The sequence below is a fragment of the Dendropsophus ebraccatus genome, chromosome 4 (genome assembly GCF_027789765.1).
Source record: "Dendropsophus ebraccatus isolate aDenEbr1 chromosome 4, aDenEbr1.pat, whole genome shotgun sequence".
NCBI lineage: Eukaryota > Metazoa > Chordata > Amphibia > Anura > Hylidae > Dendropsophus > Dendropsophus ebraccatus.
In genome coordinates this window covers 169,298,340-169,317,557 of record NC_091457.1, presented here as the reverse complement: position 1 = coordinate 169,317,557, position 19,218 = coordinate 169,298,340, and the positions used below count along the sequence as shown (strand labels likewise).

Genomic DNA, 19,218 nt, shown 5'->3' with positions numbered 1-19,218 from the left:
CCCCTTTGTGCTCTCCCCATAGTATTAGTGCTCCTCTGTGCCCTCCTCTCAGTAAAACTGCCCCTTTGTGCCCTCCTCTCATTAAAACTGTCCCTTTTTGCCCTCCTCTCAGTAAAACTGCCCCTTTGTGCCCTCCTCTCAATTTTAGTGCCCCTTTGTGCCCTTCTTTTAGTAGTAGTGCCCATTTTTGCCCCCCCCCCCCCCCCCCAGTAATACTGCCCCTTGTGCCCTCCCTTCAGTAATATTCCCTGAGGGAAAGAATAAAGACAGCCAGACATTTGTTGGGGAAGGAGCCAATAGATTCCCTTTCTGCCACAGACTTCAGAGGTTCCAGTAATCCGGCGCTGCACTGGCACCATGGCTGCCTGACTAGCAGAATATAAATCTATAGCATTAGCTCCTCTGTCTGTACATTACGAGGCTGATATCTGCTTAATGCACTGGAGAAATAGATTTCTATTGTACAAACATTGTTAGAGGCGAGAAGTGTATCCTGAAAGAACCTGAATGGCCAATCCCAAACTTCATTGAATATAAATGTGTTCAGCGCAGATTCAGAAACCTTTCTGTTCCTTCCCACTAAACAAATGTTGTGTTTAGCATGATAAAAGCCGTAATGCAGCATTATCCAAAGGATACGGCGCGGGGGAGGGGGGTTTGGGTGCGGGGGGAGCCGGGATTAGAGAGGGGAAGCTGCTTGTCAACAGATGCAGCGACCACCGCGCAGTATATTACAGCACAGGGATTGAGGAGGCAGAAGCCAGGCAGGACGTGTTATAAACTATTATATATTATTAAGGGGACAGAACTATTATATTATTAAGGGAACACAGGGATCAGTGGGGTGCTGAGGGAGGGCACACTACTGACCAGCGGGGGTGCTGAGGGAGGGCACACTACTGACCAGTGAGGGTGCTGAGGGAGGGCACACTACAGACCAGCGGAGTGCTGAGGGAGGGCACACTACTGACCAGCGGGGGTGATGAGGGAGGGCACACTACTGACCAGCGGGGGTGCTGAGGGAGGGCACACTACTGACCAGGGGGGGATGCTGAGGGAGGGTACACTACTGACCAGGGGGGATGCTGAGGGAGGGCACACTACTGACCGGGGGGGATGCTGAGGGAGGGCACACTACTGACCAGCGGGGTGCTGAGGGAGGGCACACTACTGACCAGGGGGGGATGCTGAGGGAGGGCACACTACTGACCAGCGGGGGTGCTGAGGGAGGGCACACTACTGACCAGCGGGGTGCTGAGGGAGGGCACACTACTGACCAGCGGGGTGCTGAGGGAGGGCACACTACTGACCGGGGGGGATGCTGAGGGAGGGCACACTACTGACCAGCGGGGTGCTGAGGGAGGGCACACTACTGACCAGCGGGGGTGCTGAGGGAGGGCACACTACTGACCAGCGGGGTGCTGAGGGAGGGCACACTACTGACCAGCGGGGGTGCTGAGGGAGGGCACATTACTGACCAGCGGGGTGCTGAGGGAGGGCACACTACTGACCAGGGGGGGATGCTGAGGGAGGGCACACTACTGACCAGCGGGGTGCTGAGGGAGGGCACACTACTGACCAGCGGGGTGCTGAGGGAGGGCACACTACTGACCAGAGGGGATGCTGAGGGAGGGCACACTACTGACCAGCGGGGGTGCTGAGGGAGGGCACACTACTGACCAGGGGGGGATGCTGAGGGAGAGCACACTACTGACCAGCGGGGTGCTGAGGGAGGGCACACTACTGACCAGCGGGGTGCTGAGGGAGGGCACACTACTGACCAGAGGGGATGCTGAGGGAGGGCACACTACTGACCAGCGGGGGTGCTGAGGGAGGGCACACTACTGACCAGGGGGGGATGCTGAGGGAGGGCACACTACTGACCAGGGGGGGATGCTGAGGGAGGGCACACTACTGACCAGCGGGGTGCTGAGAGAGGGCACACTACTGACCAGCGGGGTGCTGAGGGAGGGCACACTACTGACCAGGGGGGGATGCTGAGGGAGGGCACACTACTGACCAGCGGGGTGCTGAGGGAGGGCACACTACTGACCAGCGGGGTGCTGAGGGAGGGCACACTACTGACCAGCGGGGGTGCTGAGGGAGGGCACACTACTGACCAGCGGGGGTGCTGAGGGAGGGCACACTACTGACCAGCGGAGTGCTGAGGGAGGGCACACTACTGACCAGGGGGGATGCTGAGGGAGGGCACACTACTGACCAGCGGGGTGCTGAGGGAGGGCACACTACTGACCAGCGGGGGTGCTGAGGGAGGGCACACTACTGACCAGCGGGGTGCTGAGGGAGGGCACACTACTGACCAGTGGGGTGCTGAGGGAGGGCACACTACTGACCAGCGGGGTGCTGAGGGAGGGCACACTACTGACCAGCGGGGTGCTGAGGGAGGGCACACTACTGACCAGGGGGGTGCTGAGGGAGGGCACACTACTGACCAGGGGGGATGCTGAGGGAGGGCACACTACTGACCAGCGGGGTGCTGAGGGAGGGCACACTACTGACCAGCGGGGTGCTGAGGGAGGGCACACTACTGACCAGCGGGGGTGCTGAGGGAGGGCACACTACTGACCAGCGGGGGTGCTGAGGGAGGGCACACTACTGACCAGCGGAGTGCTGAGGGAGGGCACACTACTGACCAGGGGGGATGCTGAGGGAGGGCACACTACTGACCAGCGGGGTGCTGAGGGAGGGCACACTACTGACCAGGGGGGATGCTGAGGGAGGGCACACTTCTGACCAGCGGGGTGCTGAGGGGGTGTAACACATCTCCCCCCCCAGAGAGAAGGCGGACAATACTGCAGCGGCTGAAGCTAGCTGGACGTCAGGAAGCCTAAGAAGGTGTCTAGGAGTTTATTTATGTTATTACAGAGTCACCAGCCACCGGCCTTGCATCACCATCACATCTATTACACAGAGCAATCCACGCTTAGCGGCTGATGATCTTAGGACCTAAACAAACCGATTATTTCCTCAGCTGATTGTTGTCTCTATTACACAGAGTGATAATCGGACTGATTCGATCAATTTTGCCTCTGTGTAATAGCTCGCTAATGTAAGAACTGACAATGGGGGGGGAGGGGGGGACACTAAAATAGGGAAGGACTAAATATAGGACACTACCTACTGGGGGCTACCTACAGGAGGATGCCTACATGGGGGATACTACCTACTGGGGGGCTACCTACAGGGGGATGCATACATGGGGGACAATACCTACTGGGGGCTACCTACAGGGGGATGCATACATGGGGGACAATACCTACTGGGGGGAGCTATGTACAGGTGGATTCCTACATGGGGATGCCTACATGGGGGACAATACCTACTGGGGGTTACCTACATGGGGGATACTATCTACTGCTGGGGCTACCTAAAGGGGGATGCATACATAGGGAATACTACCTGCTGCCGGCAGGTACCTACAGGTGGATGCCTACATGGGGAATGCTACCTACTAGGGGGAGCTACCTACATGGTGGACACTACCTACTAGAGGGATGCCTAGATGGTGGACACTACCTACTGGGGTGGGGTATCCACAGGGGGATATCTACATGTGGGATACAAGCTGAGGGGGAGGGGGATTCAAGCTGAGTTAAAATGAGGAGTTTGTGATCTCATCTGCATCTCCTTACCCCTCCTTCTGCTGTCACCCTCACAGGTATTATGTATAGGTCTTTGGGTGCCATCTATAACTGCTGATAAACCAGATGGCCGTTTTTGAGCTGTCAAATCATTCCTAGTTTGGTGGATGTTGAGTTTTTGTGGATTTACTGCCTTGTCTGACAGCACATTTGCTGTATTTTCGCCTTTTGTAGCTGCCGTGGAAGCTGTACAGGTCACAGAGCAGGAAAGCTGCTTATCCTTCCTGCTCGCCATCCGGCTCTGCCCCCAGGTAGAGGAATTTTAAAGAACATGACAGAAGAAGAAAGTTCAAGGTCGGGTTGTTACTGCTCAGATTCTTCTATTGTTCACCATACACGTTGTAGTGAAGCAGATAACAGCTTTGTAGCTGACAAATAACCGATACACGAGGAAGGAATAAACATTGTATTATACACTTCTAGGAACCCCGTCACATGGCTGTCTCCAACTTCTTTAGGTTAGAAGAAGAAAACATATATTTAAGCGAAGGAAAACCTGGTTGGGTCAAAAGGGAACTTTACTAAAATGTAAAAACCCAACGTATTATCCAGCTGACGGTCAGGTTGATCTCCTTCATCGACAATTCTTTGGATCTGGCAAAGTCCTCTCAGCAACCAGAGCTGATCCAGCACTGCACAGCCGAGAGGACACTTAAAGGGCCTACTATTTTTTTTATATTTTTTTTACCCCCTATACTGAGTAAGCTTTGTGTTTAAGATTTAAGCGCCCTCCATATGGACCAGACAAGGCATTCAGAATCTGTAGCTAGGCGTTCTGTAGGGAACCAACTGCTAACACATAAGAAAACCCACCATTCAGAAGATATCAATGAGAAATCCACTCTCAGCAAATGTAAGGCTCCACCATCCAAATAGAGACTGACAAGAGAGCAACCAGAGGGCAACCAAACAGAGCGACCAGAGAGCAACCAAACAGAGCGACCAGAGGGCAGCCAAACAGAGCAACGAGAGAGTGGCCAAACAGAGCGACCAGAGAGCAACCAAACAGAGCGACCAGAGAGCAACCAAACAGAGCGACCAGAGGGCAGCCAAAGAGCGACCAGAGAGCAGCCAAACAGAGCGACCAGAGAGCAACCAAACAGAGCGACCAGAGAGCAACCAAACAGAGCGACCAGAGAGCAACCAAACAGAGCGACCAGAGGGCAGCCAAACAGAGCAACGAGAGAGTGGCCAAACACAGCGACCAGAGAGCAACCAAACAGCGACCAGAGAGCAGCCAAGCACAGCGACCAGAGAGCAACCAAACAGAGCGACCAGAGAGCAGCCAAGCACAGCGACCAGAAAGCAACCAAACAGCGACCAGAGAGCAGCCAAACAGAGCGACCAGAGAGCAGCCAAGCACAGCAACCAGAAAGCAACCAAACAGCGACCAGAGAGCAGCCAAACAGAGCGACCAGAGAGCAGCCAAGCACAGCGACCAGAAAGCAACCAAACAGCGACCAGAGAGCAGCCAAACAGAGCGACCAGAGAGCAGCCAAACAGAGCAACCAGAGGGCAGCCAAACAGAGCAACAAGAGAGTGGCCAAACAGAGTGACCAGAGGGAAGTCAAAGAGCGACCAGAGAGCAGCCAAACAGAGAGACCAGGGGGCCAGCCAAACAGAGCGACCAATCAGAGCGACCAGAGGGCAGCCAAACAGAGCAACGAGAGAGTGGCCAAACAGAGCAACGAGAGAGTGGCCAAACAGAGTGACCAGAGAGCAGCCAAACAGAGCGACCAGAGAGCAGCCAAACAGAGCGACCAGAGAGCAGCCAGAGTGACCAGAGAGCAGCCAAACAGAGCGACCAGAGAGCAGCCAAACAGAGCGACCAGAGAGCAGCCAAACAGAGCGACCAGAGAGCAGCCAAACAGAGCGACCAGAGAGCAGCCAAACAGAGCGACCAGAGAGCAGCCAAACAGAGCGACCAGAGAGCAGCCAAACAGAGCGACCAGAGAGCAGCCAGAGTGACCAGAGAGCAGCCAAACAGAGCGACCAGAGAGCAGCCAAACAGAGCGACCAGAGAGCAGCCAAACAGAGCGACCAGAGGGCAGCAAAACAGATTGATGAGAGGGCAGCCAAACAGCAACCAGAGAGCAACCAAACAGAGTGACCAGAGAGCAGCCAGAGAGGGTCAAACAGACACTGTTCAGGGAGGGGAGAGAGGGGGGGGGGGGGGGGGGGGGGGGGGGGGGGGGCCAAACAGAGCGAACAGAGAGCAGCCATCCTTTTAGACAAAGACAAACAAAGTAATAAAATAGCTCCTCCTAAATCTCTGATTCTATGTTAGTGCTACCATTGCCATCACCGGGGTCTCTACAATTGTTCGGGGGTTGGAGTCTTCCGTTATGCTGTAGATGTACAGTCTGCAGCTCAGTATCTGCTATTCTACACACTATGATCTACACAAAGCAAAAACCAATAGAAACAACAAGGGGTGCAAGTAAAATGTCTCATCTACTTCAGATTATTTGTTTCCTAGTAACGTTTCGGCTGCATTTTGTTCAACTATTAAGCAGCTTTATCCTGGTGAGACATCCTGGAGACACCTGCACAGGACACAGCCCCTACATATGCTTACTAGTAGAGATGAGCACATTTAGGGTACTATGCCACGAAGCTATTTTTCCACGATTAGGGTGCGTTCACACCTACCGCATCCGCAGCTTATTTTTCCGCGGAAATCCGCAGGTCTGGTGGTGCAGATTTCAACCTGTGAGAAATCCGAGTATGTGTGCGTTTTGCGGTTTTTCTTCAGCAAGTTTATCGCAACTGAAATGTCAGTTTAGAATGAGAGACATTTTAAACTGACATTTCAGTTGCGATAAACTTGCTGCGGAAAAACCGCAAAACGCACACATACGCGGATTTCTCGCAGGTTGAAATCTGCACTACCAGTCCTGCGGATTTCCGCGGAAAAATAAGCTGCGGATGCGGTAGGTGTGAACGCACCCTTAACAATAAACAATTTCAAATGACCGCTATGGCGAACGACCTGAAATCGCTCACCCAATTACAAGGAAAGGTGACCGTTCTTGTGGTTTTCCTGACATCACTACTGTGTTCGTCGCTATTGCGAACAACGTCTTATTACATGCAAACTATTTGCAAACGATCCAAGATAAAAATAGGTCCAAATCCTATCAAACAACCAACAATTTCTCGTTGGTCGTTTAATCGTTGCTATTACACTACACGATTATCATTCAAATCCGAACGATCTAACGATTTTTTGAAGGATAATCATCCCGTGTAATATCACCCTTGAACTATAAATCTCCATATGTGACTCGCAAGCATCAGCAGTTTATTCTTTTTGTCTAGAGAAATCTGTCCGGCTTTCCAAGTGTTCCGATTTCCTGAAAGAGTTGTCAAGCTTGGAATACGGAATTACTTTTTCTAGAGAAAACAATGATTAGTGTAAATGTGCAGGTGCAGAGAGGAGAGAAGAGCCTGGAGGAGCCGCTCTCCCTGGAGTCTCTCCCACCTCGGTCTGCTCCAGTCCTCCCAGCCAGGCATCCACCACCCTCCCACCTATGTCGTTGCTCTCCACAGATGAATTCTCTTTGGTGATAAGCCTCGTGAATTAACAAGACTCACCTGTGTATTTCTATATAAAGAACTATGCAAATCTATGATATTAAAATTCATCTTCGGAGTGCTTGTACCTGCTCTAACATAGCGGCTAACCTGGACTTCCAAGCACTTAGCTCAGATTGTTTTCTCAGGGTTTCCTTACTAATTTCCAATTAACTTGTTATTTCCCAAGTGGATAAACATATGTTCTTGCATAATTAGATTCCAGATGTCTCACATTTCCATTTCTTTTTATGTTCTTTCTCCTTGAAGCACAATCATAATTACCAGCATCCAGGAGATTTCTGTTATCAAACAACTTTGGTTTCTCATTTTAGACACGGCGATAAAACCTGAGATCACCTTTTATAGGAAATCCTCAGATCATCGGAACCTGGTTTTGTCGGTGTCTTCAGTAATGGTCTTCATCCTGATGCCGAGAAACGGAGACGGCGAGTAATAGAGACAGCGAGTAATAGAGACAGCGAGTAATGGAGACGGCGAGTAACGGAGACGCCAAGTAATGGTGACGCTGAATAATGGTGACGCCGAGTAATGGAGATGCCGAGTAACGGAGACGCCAAGTAACGGAGACGCCGAGTAACGAAGACGCCGAGTAACGGTGACGCTGAATAATGGTGACGCCAAATATCGGAGACGCCGAGTAACGGAGAGTGCGAGTAATGGAGACGGCGAGTAACAGAGACGCCAAGTAATGGTGACGCTGAATAATGGTGACGCCGTGTAATGGAGATGCCGAGTAACGGAGACGCCAAGTAACGGAGACGCCGAGTAACGAAGACGCCGAGTAATGGTGACGCTGAATAATGGTGATGCCAAATATCGGAGACGCCGAGTAACGGAGAGTGCGAGTAATGGAGACGGCGAGTAACGGAGACGCCAAGTAATGGAGACGCTGAATAATGGTGACGCCGAGTAACGGTGACGCTGAATAATGGTGAAGCCGAGTAATGGAGATGCCGAGTAACGGAGACGCAGAGTAACGAAGACGCCGAGTAACGGTGACGCTGAATAATGGTGACGCCAAATATCGGAGACGCCGAGTAACGGAGAGTGCGAGTAATGGAGACGGCGAGTAATGGAGACGCCGAGTAATGGAGACGCTGAATAATGGTGACGCCGAGTAACGGTGACGCTGAATAATGGTGAAGCCGAGTAATGGAGATGCTGAGTAACGGAGACGCAGAGTAACGAAGACGCCGAGTAACGGTGACGCTGAATAATGGTGACGCCAAATATCGGAGACGCCGATTAACGGAGAGTGCGAGTAATGGAGATGCCGAGTAACGGAGACGCCAAGTAACGGAGACGCCGAGTAACAAAGACGCCGAGTAACGGTGACGCTGAATAATGGTGACGCCAAATATCGGAGACGCCGAGTAACTTTCTCCTTGAAGCACAATCATAATTACCAGCATCCAGGAGATTTCTGTTATCAAACAACTTTGGTTTCTCATTTTAGACACAGCGATAAAACCTGAGATCACCTTTTATAGGAAATCCTCAGATCATCGGAACCTGGTTTTGTCGACACCAAGTAACGGTGACGCTGAATAATGGTGACGCCAAATATCGGAGACGCCGAGTAACGGAGACGCCGAGTAATGGAGACGCCGAGTAACGGAGACGCCGAGTAATAGATAGTAACTGCTGAGATCCTGTGCGCACAGCTCTGCTATGTCTGGTGATCAGTAACCGCTGAGATCCTGTGCGCACAGCTCTGCTATGTCTGGTGATCAGTAACCGCTGAGATCCTGTGCGCACAGCTCTGCTATGTCTGGTAACCGCTGAGATCCTGTGCGCACAGCTCTGCTATGTCTGGTAACCGCTGAGATCCTGTGCGCACAGCTCTGCTATGTCTGGTGATCAGTAACCGCTGAGATCCTGTGCGCACAGCTCTGCTTTGTCTGGTGATCAGTAACCGCTGAGATCCTGTGCACACAGCTCTGCTATGTCTGGTAACCGCTGAGATCCTGTGCGCACAGCTCTGCTTTGTCTGGTGATCAGTAACCGCTGAGATCCTGTGCGCACAGCTCTGCTATGTCTGGTAACCGCTGAGATCCTGTGCGCACAGCTCTGCTATGTCTGGGTGTCACAGATCTGGAGGACTGGAAAGTAACACCTGTTTCTGTGTGAGCGGCAGCTGTAGCTCCAGATTGCCCATATGGTTCGGCGGATGATTCATCGGAAAGGACCAGAATTCCTTTAGATTATTTCAAGGCTCAGAATTTTTTTCCAAGAGATTCCAACTTGGCAGAAGACTCAGCGTGTATTGGTTTCAGAAGGACATCGGGGAAGGAGCGAAGTATCCAGCGTAACATTGTATGTGTGTGACAGCATTACTTATAGGGGGCGCCAGTCCACAGGGGGAGAATAGAACATATATATATATATATATATATATATATATATATATATATATATATGCGGTTCAGCAATGGCTATTCACCAGCACAGGGCCAAGCCTAAACAGCAGTGGCGTCACATGGTCAGCCATCACGTCACATGGTCAGCCATCGCGTCACACAATCAGCCCCCATGTCATGTGGTCAGCCATCGCATCACGCAGTCAGCCTTCATGTCACATAGCCAGCCTCACATCACACGGTCAGCCTCCACGTCATGTGGTCAGCTATCGCATCACACGGTCAGCCATCGCGTCACACGGTCAGCCTCCACGTCATGTGGTCAGCCATCGCGTCACACGGTCAGCCTTCATGTCACACGGTCAGCCTCACATCACACGGTCAGCCTTCATGTCACACGGTCAGCCTCACATCACACGGTCAGCCTCCGCGTCATGGAGGTTCAGATAGAATGTATTCTCTTATGAATAAAAGGAATTGTGTGTGGCTGGCGGCTCCTATAACGGCTCTGCCATTGCGTCACACGGTCAGCCTCCACGTCAAGTGGTCAGCCATCGCGTCATATGGTCAGCCATCGTGTCACACCGTCAACCTTCATGTCACAAGGTCAGCCTTCGCGTCACATGGTCAGCCTCACATCACACGGTCAGCCTCACATCACACGGTCAGCCTCACATCACACGGTCAGCCTCACATCACACGGTCAGCCTCACATCACACGGTCAGCCTCAAATATCACGGTCAGCCTCACATCACACGGTCAGCCTCACATCACACGGTCAGCCTCACATCACATGGTCAGCCTCACATCACACGGTCAGCCTCACATCACACGGTCAGCCTCACATATCACGGTCAGCCTCACATCACTGTCAGCCTCACATCACACGGTCAGCCTCACATATCACGGTCAGCCTCACATATCACATCACATGGTCAGCCTCACATATCACGGTCAGCCTCACATATCACGGTCAGCCTCACATCACACGGTCAGCCTCACATCACACGGTCAGCCTCACATCACACGGTCAGCCTCACATATCACGGTAAGCCTCACATCACACGGTCAGCCTCACCGCGCGGCCGGCGGCTCCTATAGTCGCTCTGTGAGCTCTCCCTGACGCACTGTAAGCCATACGATACAAAGCCGGGATACTTAGATTTTACACTTATCTGTCCACCATCTTGTGGTTCAGCTTTGGCTTCATCTTCAGGTTCAGGAGACTTTTTGATCACAATCTTCTCTGGTGGATCTTTTTTTTTCTTTACAACCTTCCAGATCAATGAGGATCCTTATACAGTTACGGACGCGGCGATACCAAATGAGTCTCAGTTTTTATAATCATTTTATGTTTTCTAGAAGCAGTCATGATGTGAGGGGTATTTAGACAGGTGTAACTTTTTGGGAAGGGGGGGCAACTTTTTTATGATTTCTTAAAATTTTTTTGCTTCCTTTTCCTTACGTTTTAACTAGTCCCATAAGGAACCTTTCCCCTCTGACCCCTGATCACAGATATAACGCAGTGCAGTGTATTCTACCCTCGGCACAGCTGGATTCCGCCACTTACCTGGCTGCCATAGAAACCTGGCGGTCATGTCACTGGGCTGACAGGGTCCCATAAATCTCTTCCATGTCACTGCGGCATGCATAGAGTTTAACTGTAGAGATTATTTCTCCAGTCCTGGCATTCAGCACAGGAATCGTAAAGCAGCGGCAGCCTAGCCTAAAGCCGATAAAAAGATGTACAGCTGGTCCTTAAGGGGTTAAAGAAGACCGGTCTGTCTCTGTCCATCGTATTGCTGTAATAATACTGGATGTTCCACATAATAAACTTTACCAACTGGGCTGATGGACGTTCTTCTCAGATGCTGGGGACCTGGCAACATGCTACGTGGTTCTCTCTCCACAGGTGACACTCCCAACACTCACCTACACCTGCCTGGAATAAACCTAAATCTACTGTAAGACACGGATTATCCCGATAATATACAGGCGGACAAGACGGAGCAGCCATCATCATCATCATCATCATCTTCTTCCATGCTTCTACATGGATAATCCTGATAACATGCGGGCGGACTAGACGGAGCAGCCATCTTCTTCCAAGCGTCTTCACAGATAATTCCAATAACATGCGGGCGAACTAGACGGAGCAGCCATCTTCTTCTTCTTCCATGCTTCTACATGGATAATCCTGATAACATGCGGGCGGACTAGACGGAGCAGCCATCTTCTTCTTCCAAGCGTCTTCACAGATAATTCCAATAACATGCGGGCGGACTAGACGGAGCAGCCATCATCATCATCTTCTTCCATGCTTCTACATGGATAATCCAGATAACATGCGGGCGGACTAGACAGAGCAGCCATCTTCTTCTTCCAAGCGTCTTCACAGATAATTCCAATAACATGCGGGCGGACTAGACGGAGCAGCCATCTTCTTCTCCCATGCTTCTACACAGATAATACCAATAACATGCAGGTGGACTAGACGGAGAAGCCATCTTCTTCTTCTAAGCGTCTTCACAGATAATTCCAATAACATGCGGGCGGACTAGACGGAGCAGCCATCTTCTTCCTCCATGCTTCTACGCAGATAATTCTAATAACATGCAGGTGGACTATACGGAGAAGCCATCTTCTTCTTCTAAGCGTCTTCACAGATAATTCCAATAACATGCAGGTGGACTAGACGGAGCAGCTATCTTCTTCTTCCATGCTTCTACACAGATAATTCCAATAACATGCAGGTGGACTAGACGGAGCAGCCATCTTCTTCTTCTTCCATGCTTCTACGCAGATAATTCTAATAACATGCAGGTGGACTGGACGGAGCAGCTATCTTCTTCCTCCATGCTTCTACACAGATAATTCCAATAACATGCAGGCGGACTAGACGGATCAGCCATCTTCTTCTTCCATGCTTCCACACAGATAATTCCAATAACATGCAGGTGGACTAGACAGAGCAGACATCTTCTTCTTCTTCCATGCTTCTACACAGATAATTCCAATGACATGCGGGCGGACTAGACGGAGCAGCCATCTTCTTCTTCCATGCTTCTACACAGATAATTCCAATAACATGCAAGTGGACTAGACGGAGCAGCCATCGTCTTCTTCCATGCTTCTAACCAGATAATTCCAATAACATGCAAGTGGACTAGACGGAGCAGCCATCTTCTTCTTCTTCCAAGCTTCTACACAGATAATTCCAATAAAATGCAGGTGGACTAGACGGAGCAGCTATCTTCTTCTTCTAAGCGTCTTCACAGATAATTCCAATAACATGCGGGTGGACTAGACGGAGCAGCCATCATCATCATCTTCTTCCATGCTTCTACATGGATAATCCTGATAACATGCGGGCGAACTAGACGGAGCAGCCATCTTCCTCTCCCATGCTTCTACACAGATAATTCCGATAACATGCAGGTGGACTAGACGGAGCAGCCATCTTCTTCCTCCATGCTTCCACACGGATAATTCCAATAACATGCGGGCGGACTAGACGGAGCAGCTATCTTCTTCCTCCATGCTTCCACATGGATACATGATGTCTCTTATACGAGACGCTGCATGTGAGTAAAGTTTCGTATAATAAAGAAAAGTTCTTTCCTCTCAGCACGGTCACATTATTGGCGGGGAAACAATCGCTGAGTTTTACATCCCATTTTGGCATGACTTCTTCCAATGACACAAAGTGAAAGGACGGATGATGGAAATGACTCTTCATTAGCCAAAATTGCCTTCAGAACTTGTAGATTAAAAGCAGTCAGACTAACGCTCGCCATCGCCTGATCTCCGGGCCCATCGTAGTCTTTGCTGTGATCACTGAACAAAAGCCTCATCATTTGGTTCTTTGGAAATTCAGGATGAAAAGTCGTAATAATAATAATAATAATAGAAATGAGGAATGATTGGTGGCGGCTCCGCACCCGCAGCTCACTGGTCTAGTAATTTCACAATACGGTTCAGAAAAAAGGGACAGTCACAGGATAGTGGGGGGAAACAGTAAAGAACTGTAGTGATAGAGTAGTAGATGCTTGGAGGAAACTTCCAGCAGATGTGGTAGATAAATCTACAATAAATGAATGTAACCTGCCTGCAATCTACATACATCTATCTGTCCTAAGATAATATTAAAGGAAATAATATAAGGGCAGGCTAGATGAAGGGGGGGGGGGGGGGGGGGGCTTTTCCTGCTCACAGTCTTCTGTTTCTAAGCCACCGGCCAACGCGAGGACACAACCGTCCAGGGGAATGTATGGAGAAGGTTTCTCATTAGGCCCCCACCAACACCACCACAGCAACAACATGGTCAGTGACTGATTATACTGTATTCTGTTTCTATTTTGGTTCCATTTTGTTACATATTTTTGTTTTATTTAATTTAAAGAATTATCCACTTTTTTGCTGTTTTTTGTGACTACAAAAAAATGCAAATAAAAAAAAATCCTCATTAAGTAAAAATGAAATCGGGTTTTCTACTCAACCGACTGAGCGTAGCAGCGTACTGGAAAACTCCATCCGCATATAAGCATACGTATTAAAAAAAATGGAAGTAAAACAATTGATCTGAATAGTTTTCAGTACATGAAAATAGAAATAATCCAGATAAAATGCAGAGATGTGACAGATAAGGGTGCGGTACCTGCGGGGTCGCTCAGCACAGATCCGAACGCACTGATGATCACATCGGCTTTTAGCTGAACCACCTGATCCTCGTCCTCCATCCATTTTCCATCCTCATCTTGTTCTGTTCGAACAAATTCCATCCCGCTTATTTTTCCGCCCTTGACAATCACTTTTCGGGGTGATAAGAACGGAAGAAACTCGCACTTCTCCTCTTTGGCCAATTCCACCTGTGAGACCAAAAACATCATTATAACTGAGAGGTCGGGAGTGGAGGGGCGTGCAGTGGAGAGGTTGGCAGTGGAGAGGTCGCCAGTGGAGAGGTCGGCAGTGGAGAGGCCGGCAGTGGAGAGGCCGGCAGTGGAGAGGCCGGCAGTGGAGGGGTGTGCAGTGGAGAGGCCGGCAGTGGAGGGGCGTGCAGTGGAGAGGTCGGCAGTGGAGGGGCGTGCAGTGGAGAGGCGTGCAGTGGAGAGGTCGGCAGTGGAGAGGCTGGCAGTGGAGAGGTTGGCAGTGGAGAGGTTGGCAGTGGAGGAGCGTGCAGTGGAGGGGTGTGCAGTGGAGGGGCGTGCAGTGGAGAGGTTGGCAGTGGAGAGGTCGGCAGTGGAGAGGTCGGCAGTGGAGGGGTGTGCAGTGGAGGGGCCGGCAGTGGAGAGGTCGGCAGTGGAGGGGCGTGCAGTGAAAAGGCGTGCAGTGGAGCGGCCTGCATTGGAGGGGCATGCAGTGGAGAGGCCTGCAGTGGAGGGGCGTGCAGAGGAGGGGCCGGCAGTGGAGGGGCATGCAGTGGAAGGGCGTGCAGTAGAGGGGCATGCAGTGGAGGGGCGTGCAGAGGAGGGGCCGGCAGTGGAGGGGCGTGCAGAGGAGGGGCCGGCAGTGGAGGGGCGTGCAGTGGAGAGGCCGGCAGTGGAGGGGCGTGCAGTGGAGAGGCTAGCAGTGGAGGGGCGTGCAGTGGAGAGGTCGGCAGTGGAGGGGCCAGCAGTGGAGAGGTCGGCAGTGGAGGGGCGTGCAGTGGAGGGGCCGGCAGTGCAGAGGTCGGCAGTGGAGGGGCGTGCAGTAGAGAGGCCGGCAGTGGAGGGGCGTGCAGTGGAGAGGTCGGCAGTGGAGGGGCGTGCAGTGGAGAGGCGTGCAGTGGAGAGGCCGGCAGTGGAGAGGTCGGCAGTGGAGAGGCCGGCAGTGGAGAGGTTGGCAGTGGAGAGGTCGGCAGTGGAGAGGTCGGCAGTGGAGGGGCGTGCAGTGGAGAGGCCGGCAGTGGAGGGGCGTGCAGTGGAGAGGTCGGCAGTGGAGGGGCGTGCAGTGGAGAGGCGTGCAGTGGAGAGGCCGGCAGTGGAGAGGCTGGCAGTGGAGAGGTTGGCAGTGGAGAGGTCGGCAGTGGAGAGGTCGGCAGTGGAGAGGTCGGCAGTGGAGGGGTGTGCAGTGGAGGGGCCGGCAGTGGAGAGGTCGGCAGTGGAGGGGCGTGCAGTGGAGAGGCCTGCAGTGGAGGGGCGTGCAGTGGAGGGGCCGGCAGTGGAGAGGTCGGCAGTGGAGGGGCGTGCAGTGAAAAGGCGTGCAGTGGAGAGGCGTGCAGTGGAGGGGCATGCAGTGGAGAGGTCGGCAGTGGAGGGGCGTGCAGTGGAGAGGCCTGCAGTGGAGGGGCGTGCAGTGGAGGGGCGTGCAGTGGAGAGGCCGGCAGTGGAGGGGCGTGCAGTGGAGGGGCGTGCAGTGCAGAGGTCGGCAGTGGAGGGGCGTGCAGTGGAGAGGCTAGCAGTGGAGGGGCGTGCAGCGGAGGGGCGTGCAGTGGAAGGGCGTGCAGTAGAGGGGCGTGCACCGGAGGGGCGTGCAGAGGAGGGGGGGTGGCAGTGGAGGGGCATGCAGTGGAAGGGCGTGCAGTAGAGGGGCATGCAGTGGAGGGGCCGGCAGTGGAGGGGCCGGCAGTGGAGAGGTCAGCAGTGGAGGGGCCGGCAGTGGAGAGGTCGGCAGTGGAGGGGCGTGCAGCAGAGGGGCGTGCAGAGGAGGGGCCGGCAGTGGAGGGGCATGCAGTGGAAGGGCGTGCAGTAGAGGGGCATGCAGTGGAGGGGCGTGCAGAGGAGGGGCGTGCAGTGGAGGGGCGTGCAGAGGAGGGGCGTGCAGTGAAGGGGCGTGCAGTGGAGGGGCGTGCAGTGGAGGGGCCGGCAGTGGAGGGGCGTGCAGTGAAGGGGCGTGCAGTGGAGGGGCTGGCAGTAGAGGGGCCGGCAGTGAAGAGGCTGCCATCACCCCACAACCAGCCTCACACTGATACAAGATTACTCCTACATTTCATAGTTGACAATTGCTGAAAGACATTTTAGAGAGACATAAGAGAAGCTAATATGGTGTGCTGGTGTCGGGGCCTATTGCTATGTGGACCTGGTGCAGGACTCTACTAACAAGGTCCCAACCACTTGGGGGGGGGGAGCACATAAACATATAGCATAAACTGCAGACAGAGGCATCCTGGGAAACTTAGGCTGCAATAGGAAACTATTTCACAGGGGAAATAAGAATCAGGATAACAGATAACCGGCCGTGTGATACACATGTTAGAGTCTGTGATAAGAAATAAGTCATATGTTAAAGACTCGGCAGTTTCAGAGACTATACGGCAATTCTGCACAGAAGTCTGTAATCACTTCCACAGCTTATTAACCAGAAATGACAGGTGTAAATCCTTACTGTCAATCCTCTGCCAGTCATCACGCCTATCAAAGGGTAAAGTGAATCTGTCAGCTGCAATTCACACACAACATTTCCTCTATGTGTGGACTTTCCCTTAAAGAACCCTCCCTATCTGATCGGGGCATTTATGGCATATTCACAGTCTCACTTCTGGCGCTGGACATGGTTGGGAAACTGTCAACACCTGAGGGTAGCTCGTTGGCGTTAATTATAGTTGCATCACATAGGATACACTGAAACTCTACTGTGTCAGTTATGGGGCAAAAGGTCTATGAGATGCAGCTTCATCCTGCCTCCTTGTGATAGATCAGTGACATAGATCCTCTCTCATAACTCACACTATAGAGTCTCAGTGTATTCCTATGTGATGCAGCTTCATCCGGTCTCCTTGTGATTGATCAGTGACATAGATCCTCTCTCATAACTCACACTATAGAGTCTCAGTGTATTCCTATGTGATGCAGCTTCATCCTGCCTCCTTGTGATTGATCAGTGACATAGATCCTCTCTCATAACTCACACTATAGAGTCTCAGTGTATTCCTATGTGATGCAGCTTCATCCGGTCTCCTTGTGATTGATCAGTGACATAGATCCTCTCTCATAACTCACACTATAGAGTCTCAGTGTATTCCTATGTGATGCAGCTTCATCCGGTCTCCTTGTGATAGATCAGTGACATAGATCCTCTGTCCCCTCACACTATAGAGTCTCTGTGTATCCTATGTCAGCTTCATTCAGTTTCTTAGTGTATGATATGAGATACAGCTTAAGCCTACAGGTCAGAGGCTACAGGTCAGGGGAGGCCACCAGTCAGTAAAGGCTAGAGGTCAAGGGAGGCCACCAGTCAGTAGAGGCTAGAGGTCAGGGGAGGCCACCAGTCAGTAGAAGCTACAGGTCAGGGGAGGCCACCAGTCAGTAAAGGCTACAGGTAAGGGAAGGCCACCAGTCAGTAGAGGCTATAGGTCAGGGGAGGCCACCAGTCAGTAGAGGCCACCAGTTGACTATAAATACTTTATTAGGGAAAACAGTTCTACTAGATACAAAGTTTCTGGAAACATAAAACAGCACCTGGTACAATGACAGACGGGTCTCTGTCCCTTATATGTGACCAGGCTCTTCTTTGATACAGTAGCAGCATGCCGGCCCTGGAACCTCCCAAGGATTAGTCCCCATGTCCCCCCAGGGATTAGTCCCCATGTCCCCCCTGGGATCAGTCCCCATGTCCCCCCTGGGATCAGTCCCCATGTCCCCCCAGGGATTAGTCCCCATGTCCCCCTAGGGATAAGTCCCCGTGTCCCCCTAGGGATTAGTCCCCGTGTCCCCCCAGGGATTAGTCCCCATGTCCCCCCAGGGATTAGTCCCCGTGTCCCCCCAGGGATTATTCCCCATGTCCCCCCCAGGGATTATTCCCCATGTCCCCCCAGGGATTAGTCCCCATGTCCCCCTAGGGATAAATCCCCGTGTCCCCCTAGGGATTAGTCCCCATGTCCCCCCAGGGATTAGTCCCCATGTCCCCCCAGGGATTTGTTCCCATGTCCCCCCAGGGATTAGTCCCCATGTCCCCCCAGGGATTAGTCCCCATGTCCCCCCAGGGATTAGTCCCCATGCCCCCCCAGGGATTAGTCCCCATGTTCCCCTAGGGATTAGTCCCCATGTCCCCCCAGGGATTAGTCCCCATGTCCCCCCAGGGATTAGTCCCCATGTCCCCCCAGGGATTAGTCCCCATGCCCCCCCAGGGATTAGTCCCCATGTCCCCCCAGGGATTAGTCCCCATGCCCCCCCAGGGATTAGTCCCTGTGTCCCCCTAGGGATTAGTCCCCATGTCCCCCCAGGGATTAGTCCCCATGCCCCCCCAGGGATTAGTCCCCATGTCCCCCCAGGGATTAGTCCCCATGCCCCCCCAGGGATTAGTCCCTGTGTCCCCCTAGGGATTAGTCCCCATGTCCCCCCAGCTCTCGGGTATAACAAAACATCATCATAACCAATTAATTCTTAACATATATGTGTGGAATAAATCCGGGAGGGGCTGTTGGAAGACTTTAACCTTAGGACGACCTTTACCTCTTCAGGGACGGCTCGGATATTGGTGAATCCCTTCCGGAACACCACAAACACTCTGCGGGCCCCACAGCGTAGAGCCGAGGTGGCACAGTCGAAGGCCGTGTCTCCGGCTCCGAGGACGATAACAGCTCCCTTTATGGACGGCAGTGAAGAGTGACAGCCGCACATCCCTGAATAATGAGAAGGGGAGGGAAAGCGTTTTCAAGTAGCAAAACCATTTTGCATGT

The 19,218-nt window shown here is 52.4% G+C and overlaps 1 protein-coding gene across 6 annotated transcripts in view; it reads right to left on the bottom strand.

The window, feature by feature from the left end:
- Nucleotides 1-19,218, bottom strand: part of DPYD (dihydropyrimidine dehydrogenase) — an 850,395-nt gene that overhangs the window by 471,513 nt on the left and 359,664 nt on the right. For all 6 annotated transcript variants that reach the window (XR_011362703.1, XR_011362702.1, XM_069967717.1 and 3 more), the window contains 2 exons: nucleotides 18,992-19,161; nucleotides 14,281-14,491 (listed from right to left, as the gene is read on the bottom strand). Coding sequence is in view for 4 of the 6 variants with exons in the window: in XM_069967717.1 (XP_069823818.1) it covers nucleotides 14,281-14,491; nucleotides 18,992-19,161 (381 nt within the window). In the remaining 2 variants the exon portion in view is untranslated. The remainder of the gene's footprint in view (nucleotides 1-14,280; nucleotides 14,492-18,991; nucleotides 19,162-19,218) is intronic.